General features: G+C 48.3%; 1 protein-coding gene across 7 annotated transcripts in view; it reads right to left on the bottom strand.

Annotated features, from left to right (window-relative positions):
• Positions 1–1,221: 1,221 nt before the first annotated feature.
• Positions 1,222–22,217, bottom strand: part of LOC142585550 (uncharacterized) — a 399,003-nt gene continuing 378,007 nt past the window's right edge. For all 7 annotated transcript variants that reach the window (XM_075696399.1, XM_075696391.1, XM_075696442.1 and 4 more), the window contains 2 exons: positions 10,586–10,726; positions 1,222–5,538 (listed from right to left, as the gene is read on the bottom strand). In XM_075696399.1, the coding sequence (XP_075552514.1) occupies positions 3,619–5,538; positions 10,586–10,726 (2,061 nt within the window). In that variant the 3' untranslated portion in view covers positions 1,222–3,618. The remainder of the gene's footprint in view (positions 5,539–10,585; positions 10,727–22,217) is intronic.

Consider the following 22,217-nt stretch of genomic DNA (forward strand, 5'->3'; position numbering starts at 1 on the left):
TAGCGACGCTGTCTCTGCGCCGCTGGAAAGGAAATGTGCGCGACGCACTCCTTGATGTCTAGACAGCGTACGATGCCCTGAAGTTAGAGCACGGACGCTCGTTAACCGAACTCGCCCTATGGGGTCCGTTGTCTTGGTGTGAGAGTTCATCCTTCTGGGTGCCCTTAGGTAAAATTATATTCACGGTGTTTCCTGCTGCTTGAGAATTTTATACAATTAACTCACCTTTTATTGCGATAGCCGGTATGGACACACAAGGCCATCATCGTCGACGTCGATGTGATGTTCCATATAAAGTCCAAGTGCGATAAGATCCTATCATGCCTCGCACGCCGTATACTGTTGGCGCGAGGCGAAGTATTCGAGGGAGAGCCGAAAAGTATGTTGGCTTGATGCGCGTAGTCCTCCCGCGCGACCAGCGTTAGATAGAGGTCACGAGGTGAAGAGCGTGCGAAAGCGGGAGGTGGCATTGAGCGCACGTCTCCTCCTCTAGCCCTCGCGCGCTCCGCATGGAGGAAATATGCGGAGGGCGAACACGTTGGCCGAGCCGAGATTTCTGGTCGCTTCATGAGCTCGGTTTTCAACCTGGTGTTGGAAGTCGTGTGATCTCAAGTGACGGGGAGGCGTTGCGGCGAGAGGCACCACGAAGCGTTCGATTCCCCAAGCCAGCGCTCTTAATTGCGCCAGCGGATGTTCGCGATCAAGTGAAATCTGTCCATGTTTGCCTGTGCGCGCGTGACACAACGCTTGCTAATTTAATTAGTAACGCGAATGTTTACCGAGTCGTACGACATAGAAGCAGGAACCTTACTTCGTGCAGTTGGGTAATAGTTTTCCACCGCTATCAGTGCTTCGCCGTTCGGGAGAAACTGCAACTTTTTGTTCCACCTCCATTTTCATTCATTCCATTAATTTGGCACGAAACAAGATCACTGCTGTTATTGATAGGCATTAGTAGCCGAGCGCGTAAGGCGGAACCAAAACGTCAGCCAGCGGAGGAAAGCAATGTGGTGTAACTGCACTTACGCGCGGATTATATTGCACTATCAGGCGCGATGTGTTGGCGCGATACAGGGATCATAACATATCGCGGCACGTAACCGCATCACGATTCTTAATTTTGACTAAGTGGCACGCAAATGTTGTCACACCACAATATGCTATTGTGTTCGGGCTTCCAGAGCTGTTCGTACATGTAATGAAGACAACTACCACAGAACGTTCGTGACTGAAAAGAAAAACTAATAACTTTATTTTTACTAAGTATCCCCTCATTTAACACACAAAACATGAGGAAGTGCCGGTGGGCACTCGCCAAGGTAAAAAGTGTATTCCGTCTTCGCCGTTCCACATGGGCGGGCGATGGTGCGCACGCAACAGATTCCCTGCAGCTGCCATTGTGAGAGCGCCGCAAATTGCGCTCGGAGAAACAGCTGCGTCGTACAGCACGCGAACACGCCCCGACAAGGCGCGCAATCCGCCGCTAATGCATGGCAGGAGTAATTTTGACAGAGAAATTGCACTTTGCAAGTCGCGTAAAAGAGTGACTAAAAAGGAGGAGGCGCACCGTGATTCAAAGCTGCGCATACACCTCTAAAGAAGGCACGAAGATAATTAGGTTGATATGCTCATTCTGTAAAGCGTCTCCCACAACAGCTGCCACCGTCAAGACGGCGTTATATTGTAAAATTCAGGCTACAAATCAATGTAGAATAATCTAAGGCCTATTTGGTGCGCAATGGCATGCTTAACGAGGTGCAACTGTTGTGGAATTTACGTCCCGTGAACGTTATAGCAGCAATGAAAAATCGTTGCAGCCGGGGAGCAATTCATTAAACGCGGAGAAAAATATTCTGGTCCCTAAAAAATTGCACTGAAGTGCCAACCTGGGCAAAACTTTCACCTTTCGAGTGGCAGAAGTAAGGCGAAGTGTTGTATACGCATTTCAAAAGTGGATGGTCTGCAGATCGTATAGCGAATACCACAAAGAGCCATAAATTCGTCCTTTAGCTGGCAACCACATGTGCTGCAAATGATCAACATTGCGCCTGCCTCCAAGGCACCATGTCCATTAGTCATTGCCAACACGAGACAAGTTTGCTTTTCCCATTCGAATGGGAACGTACACACTTCCTCAAGTAGGCAACTGTCGCGCTCTCTGCTATCTTTTTACGAACTGCGTGCTCATCATGTGTTTTTATGCTGGTATGTAATGGAAAGAGGCTTTAAGACAACTATGATGCGTAGGGCGGACTGAACTGGCTCCCTCTTCAACAAGAAAATGTATAGCAGCATCGCTTCAATGTGGAAATCAAATCACCCGCAATACCGTGACCGGGCACAAAGGTAACAACGACAACACAAGCGCCGCAGTGAGCAGCTCCATGAACTCGCTCGTCCTGAACAGCAGCGTCATTTGGTCCCGTGGGTGAACAAATCTAATGCACACTTACTCTACAGAATTTCCGTTTCTCACAGCGCAGACGCCAGCTCTGTCACGTTTATTATTTTTTTTTTAATTTCTCCACTTGGGTCACTACGGGCTATAGACTCCAAGGCGGTTCCAAAGGAGTTAGAAAGTTGTGCCCCGACCAGCAGCTCCAAGTCCTCTAGCTGTGTACGAAGGCTCATTCCCAAATATTTTATTCACCAGCTGCCTACGCTAATATGTCTAACATCCTGATTGGCTGGCACCTGTCTTACGAACAGTTCTAGCGCAACTAGCTTTTCTGCGAATACGGGTCAAAAAGTTCAGCAAGTATGCTACGAGGAAACGGCAAGGAGGGTTCACTTGAGCGTGGCCCATACACCAGGGTATCATGGCATACGAACAGTAATGCAACAGAATGGCCACATTTTGCTATGCAATATGCTTCCATGGAGGTTGCTTAGGCGAAAGCAGACAGAGAAGTGAAGATCCACGCACTAAAATGACACTCCACAACATCGTTTCGGTAGGTTCGAAGACGGAATGCCAACTTTACGGATGAAATGAATTAAGCAGTGACTAAACGCAAATGACTATGTAGGGTGTCCAGCGCACTTTTCTTTTTTGTCTTCGCCCATGAGACATGTGGTAAAAAAGTTGTACGCCTGCTTCTCGCGAATCTCCAAAATGGCCGACGTGGTATCCCTTTGAGGCTCTTAAAAACAGAACGATGGCATGCCTTGCGTTCAGGAGAAGCACAGATATCGCGGCCTTACCGCAAAAATGTAACCTTCAATCAGCACTCTTGAACTAGCCAAAAAGCTTCCACTAGTTGGTTATTCAAAAAGGGTAACTGACGATACACTGCTTTGCAACAGCTTCAGTTCCAGCATTTTTCTAGAAGACATAGCTGAATATCTATCTGCATACACGAAAACGTAGCTGGAAAAGGGGACAAGTGACAAATTAAAATTTCTTAACTACACACTTCACACACTATCATACATATATACATAAAAAATGCTTCACGCACGGTACTTGCTAAGGCATATCGTAACCACAACCGCAATGAAGCGAGCGGCTTGCGACATCCCCGCGACAAGTGCAATCAATTCTCGAAAGATAATAAACATCACATCTGATATTGCAATGTCGGCACTGAATGCCTACACCCAGGGGTGCCTATTGGCCTAATTTTGAGTCTTTCTGAAAGTTCTGTGCTTCTGATCGAGTGACACTTTCGAGCTGGTACTTGCAGGGGAAATATAGTTCACGTTAAGGTTGCTCCGGCTAGACCTGGGTGCGTTCGAAGCGGCACCTCTGGTCGGCTTCAAAGGAATGGAGAGATCCAGAGAGTCCTCGAAGTCCAGTGGCTTATTCGCGCACTGCCGACCGTTTTCGGAGAGTGGATCAAACTCGTTGCAAATCATATCAATGTTGGAGTGCGGGCCGGATTTGAGTTCTTCGTGGTCGTCCTCGAGATTCATCAGGCGTACGGCGTCGCTGGGCATCACAGCGGCTCCTACACGACGGTCTTGCCAGTAAGGTGCAAACGCCTTCTGAGACGGCTCAGCAAACACTGTAGGCTTGTGCTGCCTGGGATCAACCAGCTCGTACGCCATACCTTCATTGCTGAAACCAACCTCTTCCAATGAGTTTTCCGCAAGCGAGTTGCGTCTGAATTCCGTAGGATAGGCTCCTCTGCGCGACAGCAATGGAGGGTTTCTTGATTGATTCAGTAGCAGAGGAGGCAGGCTCTGCGTTTTGCAGCCGGGTTCTCCATCTGAAAAGTTGCTCTGGTAGGGACGAGGAAACCTCTGGTCAGCGGAGCGCAGAAAACGAGTACCGACAGGCAGTATACCTTCGTCTCGTCGGTAGTCCCTCTGGTGTTCCGAATTGTCAAGTGCCCACACAGTCATCTCGAGTTCCTTGTACTTGGCCTGCACAATTTCCATGTCTCTCCGATGTCTCCTGAAGCGGTCTAGACATTCCTCTTTCTCTTGGATCAATGACTGGATGTCCGATCGCAATGAGGCCTCCGTGGCCTTCCACTCCGACAGCTTTTTGAACCAGTGTTGGTCACTCTCGTCCGCCTTTTCTTTAAGCTTCTGATTTTCCAGGGTGTAAAGCAAAAGCAGCCTTTTGAGCTCGAGAAGATTGGACTCCTTAAGTATGTTGGAGACCTTGGCTTTGCCTTCTTCAGTCGTGATGCCCCTGGCGACATCGCCAACGAGCGTCTGTGCCGCCTGCAGGCTAGCCGCGGGCCACGGGTCGGCGTACGACTTGGCAAGAGGTAGTGAGCTGGGGCCTGCACGCACGTACTGCATATGCAGGCTGTGCACCTTCTTCTCGAGCTCCTTCCTCTCGGAGAGCGAGGCCTGCAGCTTCTCTTCGCAGGCGATCCGCTCGCCTTCCATGTGGTGGATGGTCGCTTGCAGCTGGCGCACCTGCAGCCGGTGCTTGGTCCGCTCGACTTCCATCTCACTCAGCCGCGCCTGGAGTTCCTTTTCGTGGAACTCCAGAACGTCGCTGCGGCTACTGGCGCCGCCTCGTAAAACCGAGTCCAAGCCCTTCGACTTCTCCATCTCGTGCATGCGCTCCTTGAGCTGCAAGCTGCGCTCGCCGATGATGTCCAGCAACGTCAGCAACTCGTCCTTGGGCGCGAGCGTGGACTCGCGTGAACCGTGGTCCCGGCAGTCAGAATCGAGCCCGCTGTCTTGCTTGTCACTTTCCAAGATGGCGGACGCTGTGTCCCCCTTGGACGAAAGACTAGCAACCGTAGTAGGCTTGGCAACGACGCCCTGACTGAGTTCGCTGCCGACACCCGCACTTTTGGCTCTTGCGCGGCCGCACACCGCTGTCATCAACGACCCGTCTTTGTGCCGCCGTGGCTTGGGATTCAGAGTCCACGTCTTTGACTCGGGCGCATCCAAAGGCACACGAGAGTCGATGCGATGCACCGAAGTAGCTTTGGTGGGCTCCTTGCTAGACGTCAGCGAAACTTGGGGCGGCCGGTGCGGGCTGCTCTGCATATTCTGCTGGATATCCTGAATTGCGAAGAAGATGTCATTCCGGAAGCCTTCTAGCGCTTGAACTCTGTCCTGAAGCTCCTGCGAGGCGACGGAAGAAAAAAATGGTGTGGAAATTAGTGGGAAATTAATGAGACAGAATGTAGAAACTTTACAGATTGCAGCAATCCTTACTTGAAAATGACAATGCTGAAACGTTGTTAGTAAAAAAAAACGAGATAAGAATCTAGTTATATGCGCAATCTAGAGCACTACTCCGACTTACAGAAACACTACCTCACAATTTTATTACTCAGTGTATATCTACTGAACTTGCAACTTCAGTTCAAGAGCCTAGCGCTTCATGAACCAAACATACAGACAAAAAGCACACACCATCTGTGCAGCCACAGCAAGAAAATTCCGGAGAATACATGGCAGTGCTTACTCCGACTTAATCCTTGCTATTTCTTCAGAACTCTTAAATGTGCAAAATGGCAGCTGTACCGCATTAAAAAACAACTTTTGTACTTCTCACGACACTACTAGCACATGCGAATACACAAGCGTCAGGAAAGGAACGAAAATAGCAGAGCAGGTTTAAGTATGGATACAAAAATGTTATGCACATCTTGTTAAAGAATACAGCAACATCAACAAGAACATGACCGCACACAGCACGTAATGCTAACCTAAACGAACAGTGAACGGTTTATAATGAAGCATAAGCCTGACGTAATTATACAAGCCCGCCCGTGCAAGCACGTGTAGCGACTGCTTTTTCGACAAGCACGTTACATGATGCGCGTACCGCAATAGGTCAAACAAACATGCTACTTTGCCAACTGTAATAACAGCATATCAAAGGCGTTCGCGCCTGACTTTGATATTGCAGCGCCGTTACAAGATTGATACGGCGCAGACTTCTCCCGGTTGATTAGCAAACGTTGCAACCAGACGGCACGGATCCAGTGAACGGATACAATGCAATAACTACAGCTATCCAATGACTTTATCAAGCCACCTACATGAAATGAGGGCCACAGTACCACGAGAATAAGCGAGTCGTTAGCAGTGTCGCAGAAACGGGAATAGCAAAACAGGCGATCTAGAAAAATAAAAAGAAACCTTGGGGGACGCTTAAGCTTCACCTTTTAAGAGTGGAACGCGACAGTATTCAAAGATCCCTGACTGCTTCTCACGCTTCCCGGCAACTGCAGCTTATGTAACCGTATAGTTTTCCGGGAAAGGCTGGCGGCGAGCGCTATGCATGAGGCGAGCTTTCTTGTTCTTTTTTTTCTTTACCCCCAGGGCGGCGCCGCCGTTGCCGCGGATGCGCGGAGGCCAGCGCCATCTGGATGTTGTTGCAAGGAACCGAGCGGGGCACGCTGCTCCTACTAAGAAAGGCCTCAAATGGCACCTGGAAAAGGGGTCTGCGAGTTTCCGCGAAACAATCTTTTCTCGTACATTTAATTTGCAATCCGACGCGATCATGTATGTAGGTTGTGTGTAAGTCATACTTTACGAATTGTCTGCCGAATTTTACTTTGAGAAATTCAATTAGTTCAGTAACGCCTATGCGCCAAACGGAGTGTCTGCATGCTTCGGGATGATTTTTCGCTAACGGACAACGCCGCCGATTTCTAGGACACGGAGCCCTGAATGCTGTCACGTTAAATACTTAGGAGGTGCCCGCTTCGTACAGGGCTGTCATGCACAGACGCCTATCATAACGACAAATGTTACGTTTGTCTTTCAAGCGAGTTTTCCAGCTATATGCCGGCATAGTTACCTAAGAAATGCAAGAACGTATATATTGGAGCTTCGGTCACCAGGAAATGTTTCTGCCACCCATAAGGTCGTTTTCTCTCTCTCAAAGGCTCGAGACAGCAGAGTGAACAACGACGTTACCGGAACGCGTAACACAGCCTCCTCTTCAAGGCTCCCTGAAACAGTTCTGGCCATACGATTAAAGACATAGACGGTATCTCTGATGAAATGCTTTCTCGCAGGAATTTCGTGCCAGCGCCCTATAATAACAGGCTCGGGTAGATAACCATTACCGTGCTCTCAAGCCCCAACGTTCACTTTCAACGTTTACACCTTGCAGTTGTCGCTATATCCTGCCTCCTTGGGCATAACGTCACGCGGTAACGCAAGTTGCAGTTGCTTTGAACCGAGTGTGTTCCCGAGTCTCTTTACTACGCAGCTTTAATCGTTAAGCCTGGGCTACATTGTGCGAACCTGGACGCGGCTGGACGCGCAATTAATGTTCGCTTGCTTGCGCTGCATGAAGCAAAAAAGAGGCGGACGCCACCGTGCGTTCGCCGCGTTGCTGCGAGCGTATTTGCAATGTACAAACCACAATGTAGCTGTGTGCGCTATTATTTATGTTTGACGATAGCCTCATAACAAGCAAATATTTAATACGTAAGTTTACGACTGCCTCTATGCTACGTTCGTAAGATTACATTATAGCTGTGAGTAGAAAAAATAAGCGCTGCCACAGCGAGGCTAGAGCTGCCGCTAAACTGTGAATGTGGTGAAATTGGCAATTTTATAAGATTTCCTCTACCCTAGAAATAATTTTTTTAACGAAAGGAAATGTACATCCGGAATCGAACCCATACATTGGGCGAGAGGCAGACACGCGATATACCACTACTACAAAAGGACTGACGACCGATTTTTCAGGACCCAGTTTTTTATGGCACAATGACAAGCTCACCCTCGGTAATGTTTACAACTGCGGCGGTTACTTTCAAACGCACGTCAATATTTAGTAAACAGAATTTTTCGATCTGCGCAGCTTCTAAAAAAGAAAGAGTCCTTCCTACACCAACGCTGAGGAGCGAGAACGATGCCAATAACCCGCCTCTCAAAGTGTGAAAGCTGCCCATCGCTCTGCCTTCCCAGGAGTGAGTGCAAATGTGGTTAACCATCCATCTTTCGACCATTACAACGATTTTTGAAAATATAAAGCTCGTACATTAATTTTGCGTTGCTGTACAGACCTTTCTTAGATTTCTATCGCGTTATTCCCCAAGTAGATGCCTATGTCGTAGCTGGCTGGCCCCCGGCGTCGTTATTCTGTCGAAAGACGAGCCAAACCAGCTCACAGAAAAGAAAGTCTTATCTGCACATTGTAAGTTAGAAAAAGCTTATAACGAAAAAAAAGTGTACTGCATCTAAATATAAATAAAATGACAAGGGGCCGCGTACACGCCGTAGGTCACGTGATAGGGCATTTATGCACCTTCATATTTTTGCCGCTGGGGCGCCAAAGGTAACATTTTGCTACCTTTAATGAAGAAATAAAAGCATAAATCCACGTTTAATTACGAAAACCCGGCTCGTTTTAGCCAATACGATAGGCATTCTATCTATCTGTCAGAGTGTTTATCTCGATTAATGTTCTGTTTGATTGTTCGTCCCTTTAAAGACTAACTCAAGATGGCGGCTCTTTGACGGACGTTTCGACAAGTTGCAAAGAGCGTTCAGTTTTCTTCGCAACGCTTTCTTTACGGATCCCGGCTTCTTGCGATTTTTTCCTGCTACCATTCCAGGCGAATTATACGCAAAAAATGACTTTCTGACAAATGCGGAACCGGCTAAAAGCGGCATTCTTTTCATAACTGCGGTTCGCCACAGTGATGACCAAGCAGGTTGGTGCTGACATTGACGTGCGGCGTTCGCGCCTTATACAGCCTGCAACCGGTGCAGTTTACTATACCTGCACATGCCTTCAGCACACAAGACGAGTGCGATACAGCACTGGCACCACTCATGTTCCTGCCGCCAAAGAAGACCTATTTTCATGAGGGAACCCCTCCGCGTTCCATCGGCTGCCGTCGCCACAGCTGTAGCAGGCGATGGGAATTTCCAGGCGGGAGTGGACCATACGTCTGAAGGAACATCTCCGTTTATTGCAGTCCTGTATTTGTTTTTGCGGGTTATCACTCGCAAATTCTACATACAGCAGGCAAAGGCGGCTGAAAACGCAGGGCGAGGCGCCGTAGCAATCACGAGCGATGTAGATTTTTAAAAGTCTATAATAAATTACACGCTTCACGCAGAGAAAATACGGGGAATGCGGGAGATGGAAATTCAAGACGATGAGCAAAACGTGAACAAGGTGAATGCAGGAGCCAGGCTCCTGCATTCACCTTGAGGCTCCTGCATTGGCAGGAGCCTCAAGCAGCCAGGCCTCCTGCAGCCAGGCTCCTGCATTCACCTTGTTCACGTTACGCTTCACGCAGAGCACTTGAATTCCTTAAACTACTTCACACGAACAATTTATCCCTTGACCCATCTGAACATTTATTGCAGTTATCGACCAGAACTACACGCCACCGCAGACATGATGCATTAACCCCTTACTTTGCAAGAACAAACACATATAAGCTTTCTTTTTTTCCCTCGAACTGTAACCGAATGGAATTGTATAATTGAACCCACTTCCTAATCTTGCAATCTCATGGCTCTGTTTGTTTTGTCACTCTGATTTTCATTGTATGTACCATATGTCGCCCTCCCTGCTTGGACCACGTGTCCGCAGTATTTAATAAATAAATAAAAATAAATAAATAAATAAATCTGTCTCTTGATGCTCTGACGGATCCACCCACTGCATTAGCACACAACCAACAAAATCTTTCCAGTGTCCCTTTAGGTTCTCCTCACCACAGTGCAGGCCTGAAAGAGCGCAGCCGCAGCCACGCGACCTTCCCCTAAAAGGACCCTGTTGCACAGTTGGCTCCATAGGATTATTACGTGCATCTATAGCTTCCTTTTGGGCACGATGTCCGGGTAATCCCTCTCCCTACTGTAGACACTTTTCTAAACTCCCCTTTACTATTTACATGTGTACTTATATTGCGAATTGCCTTCATCCCGTTACATGCCGATCTTGACCGCTCATGCCCGTGGTACGCGAACGCGACGAGTTTGTAGCTGCTGAACCAATGGGGACCTCCTCTTTGCGGAGGCAACTACTTTCTGGGATAATGGAAAACGGAGGTGCCTCATTTGCATTCTTGACTTATCAAAGACCTATTCTTGACTAATACATTGCAGGCCTGGCACTCTGGTGCAACCTAACGCATGCAGCCATTTCGCACAGGCGAAGAAGGCGTGGTGGTGTCCCTACCTTAATTGCGAGCAGTGACTTGGCCTGCTCTTTTATCAGGAAGAAAATGGGGCCTGGAACGCCCGATGCCAAATTCCTAGCGGCCGAGCCGCAGGCGGCCTCGCTGGGTTCCTCTGGGCCGTCCATTTCACCTTCAGAATGCTGCACCAAAAGTCAAAATAAACATTGAGGTAGGTCACTCCTTACATTCGCTGGCACTGCTCAAGCAGTTGCTAGTGATCATACATAAGTACACATCTTTAACTTCAGAACACTGCCCGAAACGGTTCAGCGCGTGGGGTGTACCAAGTGCCAAAGAAATAACGGACACAGTGCACACAGTAGTGGAAACACAAAAGGACATTTATCACGCGTTCCTTACAATAAGCCAGCTAGCCAAAGTACATACAAGGAATAGTCCCTCGATGGAAACACGCTGAGGAAGTTAGACTCGTCACACAAGCATGCCGAGCGAATAATGCTCACCCATGCTAGACAACAACGTTTAAGTCGTCAGCCGATGAAGTCCCAGTAACGGAGGACCGTTTCAGCGATCGTGTTAGTCACTGAGGGCGCCGTCTCATAGTCACATGAAAAGCTTTCCGCGAGACCATCTCGAAAAGCGCCCCGGTCCCCGCGCGACGCTGTCCCGAAGCCAAACAGAAGGCAGCAAGATCCCCTTGCACCCGAGTTATCTCAAAGTCAATCGATACACTGGCGTCACTTTTCGACGCGACGGGAAATTACCGAGCCATAATCCCCACCGTCACATATCATGCAGAGAAACCAAACGCTAGATTCCAGAGCCACGCAGGGGAAAAATATCGGATACCAGATAGGGTTGAGCGTCTCCACAAACATTACTCAGCTTTCATATTTTATATCGTTGAACGCATGTATCTTTTGCGCCCCTCAAACGTTAAAGAATGTTGTACCGTTTATGCGACAGAGAACTTCAGTGCAGTTGGATGCACCACTACCGGCTTGGGCCGTGAAAGACATACCGGTGAGCTTCCACTGGCACTTCAATCTGTACGCTATGACCTCATCGGCAACATAGTCGAAAGATGTAGGGTGTGTCAGAGGCATGCGAGATATAGCAACACAAGAAGGCAGCAACGCGACTGTTCCTCGAGCACAATAACGTAACGACGCGGGCGATTACTACAGCTATACGGAAACACGTCTGTGGTGTGCTAACGTTCACTCGGCGTTACAAGCAGGCGCCGTTATTTAGTTCAACTGTTCACCACGCAGTTTACTCAGTCAATTATGGCGATAAATAAGGAACGGAGCACGCACATTTCGATGGCGAAATGCAAGAACGCCCGTGTTCCGTGCATGGGATTCGTGTTTAAGAACTCCAGGCGGTAAAAATTAATGCGCAGTCCTCCACTACGGCGTGCCTTATAATCGGATCATGCTTTGGGCACATAAAACGCTAGGAGGAGGAGGAATAAATTTTTTAGTAGAAATGAGCCGACGGTAAAATCGTCCGAGGTGGGCGGCGTCCCTAGTCCAGGATGCCGTGGGCCTGAGCCGATAGCTTGGCCCTGCTCACCAGGCGATGCTGGTCTTCAGGGCTCGAATCTTGTCAGCTGGGCCTCCCACGCTAGAATTTAATTTTAATGTTCGCTTTCAGAATGGATGTGTTTGACTCTACAGTCGAATGCAGATGGCGTACGTGCCGCCCCAAACAGGCACCCTGACTTGTTCACAGCCAGCCAAAGCCTAGTCATTGCAGAAAGCATGAGGGGGTCATGCAATTACCCGTTAAGTAGGAAAGCTCACATTTAAATCACCTCTTTAAACCCATAGTATTAAGCAAAAAATACAGCGGGATGTAAGAATAATGACCGAAATGCATAAAGCCGATTAGACAGTCATTTCTCAAAGCAAATGCTGCAATTCAAACAGTACTAATGTACAGAGTGCATGCACGAAAGTACTTAGGGCTCCAAGATAATTAAAAACGATGATACAAAACCAGAATGTTCGTTCCGAAAACAATTAAGTCAGACTAGAATAGCAATATATATATATATATATATATATATATATATATATATATATATATATATATATATATATATATATATATATATATATAGAAAATAGTTGCACTGAAGTAAGTACAATAGTCAATCTATGCTGCTAAAGACAGCGCCACCCGAAATTCGTGAAACATTACGTACTAGTCCAAACGGCAAACATGCTTCCCCACTAAGCGAGTGAGACACGTGGCGAAGCCTACTTCTCGCTACGAGCGTTTAACGCATTTGTACACGTCACCGAAAAAAGGTAAACAATTACAATATTTTATTATATTTATGTTATTGTACCCTCAACACCTTCAGGACAATTATTTTTTTCCCAATATAATGTATTACAGTCACGAATTACTACTGCACGAGAGTAAACGAGCAATCACTAAAAGCTTTATTACTTCTACGCGACTTCCCTCCCACATTTTACAACATCGCACAAATGCAGTAAATTGAACGACTTCAACTGTTTTTTCAGTGCATATTCCCTTCATAATTTGCTTATCCTCACTAACAATCACTTTTATAAACTCTCTTCAGTCTTCTACCCTCGATTGCCTTGTGAAGACATCTGTAGCGAAAGTTAAATTTATCTCGATGTCCGCGCTGAAAACAAAGGAGGTGTAATGTACGAACACCTTGCGCACGTGATTACTCAGTGCCGCGACGCTCAGGTCTGGGTCCTCTATGAAGCGCTGCGCTTCATTGTTGCCGAGGCTCGGAGAAGACGCTCCCGGCAGGGGCGATAAAGAAACTGCAAAAATTGTCCGTAGGCGATTTCATGGCATGAACGTCCGAAGTGGCCATCGCTATGAAGCCGTATCAGCGCCGGTTCAATTTATCGGCGAAAATCTGCTAAATTAAGAGCGACAGTCAAAAAGTTACCGGAATGGTGGCTCAGCATGCTAATGTTACGACCTGTGGCAATTCTTGCCTAATCGCCTTCGAATTAGGGCCCTTGCACGCGCGCACACACTTGCCCCGTCACTCCTGCCATTGTTGGAAGCAGCGGTAGAAGTTTCTTGCGGAATCTGTCGGAGTTTGGCCGTCGCATTGACGTTGATGTCCTCCACGGTTGCAAAACGTGTCACCTTCAGGTCAATTTTCGGTCTTCAACTACCGCAATCTCCGGATCTCGCCCCAAGTGAGTTTCGGCTGTTCCTTACTCTGAATATGGATGAGGCACATATAAAAACATATGTGCCCCATCCGGCACCCTCTACTCAGATTTACGGGAAGTATTCTTACACAAAAACAAAAAAGAAAAACTGCCCCCAGTGAAACATTCCATTCATGTTCCCGTCTTCCTCGCGTAACAGAATGCGAAGTAATTGGTACGGGTTAATTTATTGCGGTCGGACCTCAGGCGCCGAAAACACTTTTAGGTAGCCATTATATATGCTAATCTTTGACCCGTATGCCGTGTGATATTTTTTGTTCAGTCCATGCTTAACAGCAAAAACAACAAAAAATAAAAGCCGCATGGTAGCCTAATTAGTGGCTACATAGTAGATATGGCGTTGCACTGCTAAACTCGAGCTCATGGGTTCAAACCAGGTCGCGGAATTCGATGGGAACAAAATGAAAAACACTCATGTACATCTGTTAAGGTGCACGTTAAAGAACCCCAGGTAGTGAGAACTGAACAGGGCGCCTCATAACCATATCGCCAGACGTATAACGCCATAATTTCACTTGAAAAAATAAAAAAATAAAGAAGGTAGCTGCGTCCATCGGCTTTTTTTCTAGGGGCGTAAACGAAATAAATTATACTCGACTCCGATTTCTGAGAAAAACATGTTACGCTTATCACACATATCGTACCTAAATGTAATGCTATTCCCATCTGTACGTCCGCTCAGCTAAGCAGCTTCTGCATTATAAACGGCTGCTTTCAGTTATCCGGTTCACTACCATAAGGACAATAATGAAACAAAGGAACGGCATGCCTCTCATACACGTAGAGATATTTGTAGATCTGCTGTGTTCGTTCAAGAAGACAAGTGTGGTACCACATTGGGGGCCCAGCTTTAATGGGTTGCAGAAACGACCCTAAAAAAAATGTTTACCTTGCCTGAACCAAGTTAGAAGACTTACAGGCTGCCCCAAAACGGGGCGTTTATGTTGAATGACAACTGGGAACTTGTTCAGCAGAACCGATAAGCACTCTTTCGTTAATTCTCTCAGCAACTACTGCGCCTCTACGCAACAGCCACGACTTTCCAGCAGCACAATAATTCGGAATAAGAGTCCTAACTTGCATCGGCCACTCACCTTCTGCACTTCAAAAGTGCTGTTATGCATTGTATTCGAACGAAAACGGCTTTTCGATAATTTTCAATAGTGAATTCCGAAGTCGAATACAATCTGAAGGGCAAATACCATTCGATTAGACCATATGTTTTTACTTGATTTCACCTACCGGCACGTTCAAGGAGATCGCCAGACAAGCTACGGAGATTACATTGCATGGTAATGTCTTCCCGGTCTCCTCGATTCAGTCCGAGTACATATGCAATATAGTTTCCCTAACATTGTTGTTTATATTAACGTTTGATAATTGCCTTCATTCCTTTTCTCGTAAAGTCGACTGGTTCACGCGGGGCTGGCGCAGCTTTTAAAAGAAACACGCTTATTCCGGAAGGGAGTTCTCACTTTTTCAATCAGTGCATTTAGAATATTTGATTATTTTTCTCTTACATATATGTCGTGGATATATATGTCTGTGTACCCTTAGATTTACCTAGGAGAGCATTGGTCATCTGCATCTCTTCGCGCCATGCAGTCAATGAACCTGGTTTATTTCGCTATAATATTGTTTTCTTTGATCATTGTCCCTGATCAATATTCTACCAACAAGAAGCGCGCGCAAAATGGCATGACATCAATAAAATCTTCTTACGCAGCTAACATGTCGCAGATAGGCGACTTCTGTGGCCTATCTTTAACGTGTGACTTTTAGCAAACAATTAAAAATATCTGTTCACCTGGCTAAAACTACAATTGGTACCGGCTTACAAGGGTCGCGGGCGCATCAAAGCAAGTAAAACTAAAAAAAATTGACTACAAATACTTTCTGCGAGAAAAACTGGGCGTACGCCAGCGTCCGCGCATTGAACACGCGCTCGCAAGCAGACGACGCACCTGACAGCGACAGCAAAATAGAAGAGTTCATGTTGTATACCCCGTGCCTCAGATATGAATACGTAGCGAAAAGGTGTCAATATATATTTGCAGTTGAAATAAAACGCCATTAAAAGAGCGTACACGCGCAATCGGTCTGAGCGCCCGCAGCCAAATCACGTTGCATATGCCGCCAAGCGCGTCTCCGCTCCAATCCAGTTCGCTCGCAGCGCCCTCGCACATTTTTTCCACACTCGGCGCCTCAGCGGAAGAGCGCCGTTCGGCCCACTCGATCATTGCCTAGTACACTCTACTTGACAGGTAGCTGCAAACGGCTCACACCTTGGTGCGCGCTGTGTTCACGCCCCCCTCGCGTTGTATCGATAGACCGCATGAAACTCGCTTCGCTCCCTGCTGCTGCCGCGCTTGCTCACACCAGCGTCCAGCGTTTTGCAGCGCCTGTCCGCGCTCATCGAGTGTGATGTGTTCGCGTTTGCTTGTGCGCGCTGATATCATGCTTATTACAGCACAATGTGTTGGCGGGCTAGTTGGTGCGGATCCATAAATACTTTGTTTAGCACAATTCAACGGACACGTTTCCGTTGTATTGCGCTAAACAAAGTATTTATGGACCATGCTTATTAATTCAGTTCGTAAGCGAATGTTTCGAAGTTTATATGGTCGATAAAGCTACTATCCTTACTTCGTATAGCTTTCTACTAATTTGCTGTCGCAATCGAGGCTTCGCCTTCCGGGCGAAACTGCGACATTTTATACGACTACCACAGAAGAAAAAAAAAACGCTTCTCACCCTCGGCTGAGAGCAAGCAGACGCGCTTCCTGTTACACGCCACCCTTTGCAAAACACAACGTGCCGTTGCCAGGCGCGTCGCGCTGTTGCCCCTTCTCCTTGGCCCACTCCGGTGGACAAGCCACTATGCGCCAACGCGTCGACAAGAGTCCGTGGAAAATCCCTCTGCCTGGAACAGCGATCACGCACAAAGGACTGTGGAGGATAGCGGAGCGATCTGCGAGCTCAGACTGTCCACTGCTGCCGCAGCGGCGGCCTCCGGCGAAGAAGATGCACCACGCCCAACCCGCCGCAGTGGGACAGCGACACGCGGACAAAAGCCAGCACCAGCGCGTTAGTCCGCGCTCTCAAACTTGGTGTCACCCGCTACTCGCGTGATCCATAATGACAGGGACGAAAGAGAGGAAGAAGCGAGACAGAATAACGGTGAACACGCCCGTTTCAGGCCCACTCGTTCGGCACCGGCAGCCGCGGCACTTGGAGCACAATGCGACGTTATACGCGCCATCCAGCGAGAGCAAATCTCCCGCGATGTGGAGGGGTGGCCATTTGATGTCACAACGATCGCTGCCGCCGCACGCCACGTCCCGAGCACAATGTCGGAGGCGCGTCTGTTAAGACTGCCACTGTTCGTTGTATACGAATGAGAAACGGCCGTCTGCCCGGTCGGGTAGGCTTTCGGCGGCGAGAAGCCGAACACTAATGACATAAGTTCATATTGTGACCAACGCAGTGCGTTGCTGCGCATGGACGACGCAACAAGCGGCGGCGAACTAACTCTTTCACTCATCCCGTTGTAAACAAGAGCCTTTGACGAAATGCTCTTTGCTACGAGGAAGCATGTTAGAGTCCAAAACCGAGCAAGGCGCCCGCGTGGATCTCGTTAGAAAAGTGTGCGAAGACGGGGACGACGATGCGTTCGTTGTCGCTTGTCATGCCCACCGTTCGGTGAGACCACAAGACAAAGATCGACAATCGAAAGAAAGGCCAACGTCCGGAAGACGACCCAAATTCGCCTACACCTTCTGTAGACTGTGCAACGTTCTTCGCGGAACGCAGGAACCGACGGCGCGCACTTAACAGCCTCGCCGAGCGGCGTCCAAGGCTTTCGTCGTTCAAGCGAAACGAGCGTGCAGGCGCGTTCCCACACGCTTGGGTCGTCAGTCAGCCATTCCGAGCGAGCGGCGGCAATGCCGGAGCCGTCAAGTGCCCGCTTCCAAACCCAGCGACGAAGGCGGGACAAGGACATCGCGGCGGCTCGGGTTTTCTTTTGTGACGCGCGCTCCTTTCCTGTACACACAGGACGACGGTGTCGGGACACTCCGACATCACCGCCTGCTCAGCCACGCTTGTCAGGAACGCCAACGGCATTTCGCCGTCGGTAAAATGTCACAGAGGGCGTCGCCTAACATTTCCAGTCAACGAAAGCGGCTGCACGAAAGTGCTTCCGCTGTTTGCGCCGGACTTGTCTGCTGACTCTTCGCAAGCAAGCATTCCTGGACGCGGTACTAAAGCGCTTGTTCTCGCTGTTACCGAACACGTGGCGATGAACGGATTCCTAATCGCATTCGCACCGCGTAACGCTCTATGCAGTTGTCAGCGCGCGCAGCATTCTGTATACGCCCTTCACAGCTGCATGCACGAGTTGCGTAGAAGCGCTGACGCTCGTCAAATCATTGGTATCGTCATTTAGTGGGAAATAGAAGAAAAGGACGACGCTATTGCTGGCAACACGTGGCTGGTAGACAACACTAGAAATGCCAGTACTTGACGTTCTGATATTTACAGGCAACATTTTCATCCTGCCTCCTTGGCATTCGGGCCGCTTTGAGCTAAATGGCGCAGCATAACTGCGCAAAGGAGGCCCGCCGTTCAGCTCCTTCCCAGTCCTGAATTGTTCAGCCGCTTCCACAGGCGTCATTTTGTTGTCATCGATTGTTAGTTGCTTGTCCTTTGATTGCCCAGGAGCCATCACGAGAGAGAGAAGAATGAGATGCGAAAGACGGGGAGTTTGACCGCGGAAGATTTAGAGACAGGAGACTACATCGGCGTGGCCGAGGACAATCGCGCAACTTCTTCGCGACGCTGCGGGAACTTTTCGCTGTCCCGCGGCGACAGGGCAAGATAACGGCACAAAGAAGGTGCCCCCCCCCCCCTCCCAACCGGCCATAATTATTACAGAGCACAATCTACGTTTTCTGTGCACTGCAAAAGAAACGGTACAAAAAATAGCTCAGCACCTTTCTTGGCCAACAATGCGAGCCCTCTAGCCTCGCTGGACGCAAGGGAGTACGCGAGTCCGATATATCTGGTGACAGAGCAGTGAGCTACGCATTCTCTTTTCGGCCAGTAACTCCTCACGTTTCCGAAGCACACGTCGCATACAGGCTCGCGCAGCGCTTCCTTCATCAATCTTCCACACTCGGCGGCCTAGAAGCAGGCTTCAGGAGAGTTCAGTCGCGATCCCAACTACTAAAAGCGGCCCAAGTGACACCAGTGCATTCCAGTTGCTTGTTTCGTGAACACGAGGAAACTAGTGCCGATAACTTGTTCCAAGAACCATTATACTCCCGATAATATGAAGCCATGGTGTCTTAGTGAATGGTTTAGCGTCACAAGATAGCACTCGTGAATATCAATGAAGCAGCACTGGGACGGAACACAAGACCACCGATATGGGCACCACCACCTACAAGAGACTGACTGAACTATACTCTCTCTTACAGAGCGTCTCTCGTGGCTTTGGAACCTGCGCTACGCCGGGCGGCTGCGTATATGGCGTGGCTGCTAAAGCAACAGCGCGCACAGAAAAGACCACGTGGCCGGCGATTCTGCACCCGAATCACGCAGCCGGCGGCTCTGGTAGGGCGCGAACAGTCTTCCCCCGACACATACGGAAAAATAAAAACGAAACCTGCTTTGGTTGCCTTTAAGATAAAGCGGACGACCCCGACAAGCTAGCGGGACAACCTCCGGTTTTATCCCGGAGGAAAGGGCGCGCTAGTGCAAGGACCCTGGAGCCCGAAATGGGCACAAAGCGAGTAGGTCGTTGGCGCGTTGCAATACGACGCCTTTGTGAAGCAGACCTGACGACTTTTTTTTTTTTTTTTCTAGTGCCAGCCGAGCATGGGAGCGCGCACATTCGACGCTAAGTCGGAGGCGGGACTCAAACGGCACACGGCCCACGAATAATCAACACATTCTCATTAATGCCGGACAGATCCATCCGTGCTCTCATTTGTGCTTTCTGCAAGCGATCGCGAACAATTGTCGCCGCAGGAAACGTGCGCAGGCAGCGATGAAAAAAAAAATACGCCACCGGTGAGCAATGAAGATATCTAAAATCATCACCAGAAATTAGTTGGACAAGAAGGCATAAATTAACATGGAAAATAAAGGAAAACAAAATTTTAACAAGCCCGACAACTCCCCTGCCGTCGACACAACAGAATAATCACAATACGGAAGCGGTCACAGCATAGTCATGAGATTATTATTATTATTATTATTATTATTATTATTATTATTATTATTATTATTATTATTATTATTATTATTATTTCAAGTTTTCTGCGTGACCATGTTGCAATAATCACTGCATGTCCTATGGCTCAGCTTCAAAAAACATGTAAGTATTCTGCCTGCATTGACATATATCAGGGTTCATTCCCTGTGTTCTGTACTTGTGTAGATAAGCGTGTTCTATGATTAACTCCCTTTCACGTCCGCCTACTCGTTTTCTTTTCCCTTATTTGCTTTCCTGCCTCATATTGTTTTTGTATACCACATCGGTCTTCACTGTTCATGGTGTCTTGTTGATTACTCTTTAAGTGCGCCGGTATAAGGGCTTCTTAGTTGCTCTCGTACAATATAATGAACGGTCGTTTGTTTGTTTGGTTGCCTGAGTTATATTTGCAAATGCATACTAAAATAATCACAGAAAGGAGAAAGAATGCGAACTGGCAACTACCACCAGGCACTATATATATATATATATATATATATATATATATATTAAGGGGACAAAATTGCTACCAACACGTTCCCGTACGTCGACGTAGCTTTCCTACCTCTTTTTCCAAATCGGTCCTCCCCACTACTCTGCCTAGAAACGCGAAATGACAGTACTTATTTTCGTTTCAGTTCCTTCTTTTACAGGTAGCCGACAGCGACACCACGTGATGTCACTCTGCTAGTCCGTTAAAACTAAGACGCCAAGAATGAAAGGCCGCCTTTCACAAAGATAGGTCCACCTATCGAAACGTCGGCCAGCCTGTCTGAGGCACTTTACCCCTGTCTATACAACTTTTATCCCACAGTGGTTTTCCATCTGTCAGCCAGACTTTACAATAGGTCTTTCTTAGTACCTATCTATAGGCGCGGTAAGGTGAAGACAGATGGGGGGGGGGGGGGGGGAGAGACAGAACTCGGACTCACTTTCTAGAGACGCGAACTCGACATCAAGCAATCATCAAATTCGCAACAAGCTTTCAAGAACGGAAATAATTTCCAAAACGCCCCTGACCCATGCACTGGGGACACGTTAAAGATCTCCAGGTGGACAAAATATTACGGAGTCCCTCACTACAGCGAGTCATAAAGCGCTAGAAATTAATTAAATAATTTCCGCTTATTTTTGTGCGAACATGCAGAATGTGTGCGTGCATGCGTAGCACGAATTCGCCCAGCGCGACCCAAGTGACTAGAACGGAAAGCACCACATCTTGTCAATCTTGTCACCCATCAGATGCGTCGGGATGTGTGCCGAGACCTCATTTCGCAGGTCGAAGTCGACATCTCAGATGTTCGGATTAAAAGCCGCGCAGTAACTTCGAACCGTCATTCTCACTAGATCGAGGCCCCCTACGGGAGCAAAACTACTCTCAAGTAGCCTCGGTCCTAGAACTATATAGTATTTAAAACAAACTGAACATTACAGTCCATATTCAAATGAACTCGTCGGCCACATGAGCCCTAAATTCTGTCGAGCAACATCAACATCCGCAACCAAGGAATGAGCAACAGTCAACCAAAAGCGACAGAAAAACTAATTTGAGCAACAGCATGGAAGCGTTCTGCCACGCATGCGCGTGTACACGAGCTTGCACACGTGCATGAAGTGCGCGCAATTCAGCATGGCCGGCCCTTGAACCATGCTTAAGTTGGAAACGGGAAGCCGTTCAATACCGCGCTTTCATAAAATATCGGCGACCGGACACAAACTTGTTACACGAGCACGCGAGAGCTTCCGATGCGGCGGAGATGATCAACTTTCATAGCCCCTCCCACGCTTAGAATACGCGAAATCGAAACCTTACAATAAGGAAACGTCACCGTTATAGGGACCATCCTTACTGCGTAGCCAGAGCTCGGTCAGAAGCAAAGCGCGGCCGGAGAAAGTGGAGGAGAAAAAACTAAACAAAGAATGACCCCGCATGTGGCCGTCAGCTTTTGCCTTCGCCTCGCCACTTGGCGTTCAATGGCGCTGGTCCATCTATGCAGTGTCGCCGATTGGTATCGCGCTCGCCTTCATCGATGCGCTCGCATCAGTGACCCCGAAAAGCCGCCCGACTGCACCGCGATGAACAGCTGGGAGAAAGGGAGACCAGACGATTGTTCCACCCCCGACAGCGGACACAGTGGGCAGAGCAAGAGCGATAAGGACCCATTCACA

Source organism: Dermacentor variabilis, chromosome 1, assembly GCF_050947875.1.
Source record: "Dermacentor variabilis isolate Ectoservices chromosome 1, ASM5094787v1, whole genome shotgun sequence".
Taxonomy (NCBI): domain Eukaryota; kingdom Metazoa; phylum Arthropoda; class Arachnida; order Ixodida; family Ixodidae; genus Dermacentor; species Dermacentor variabilis.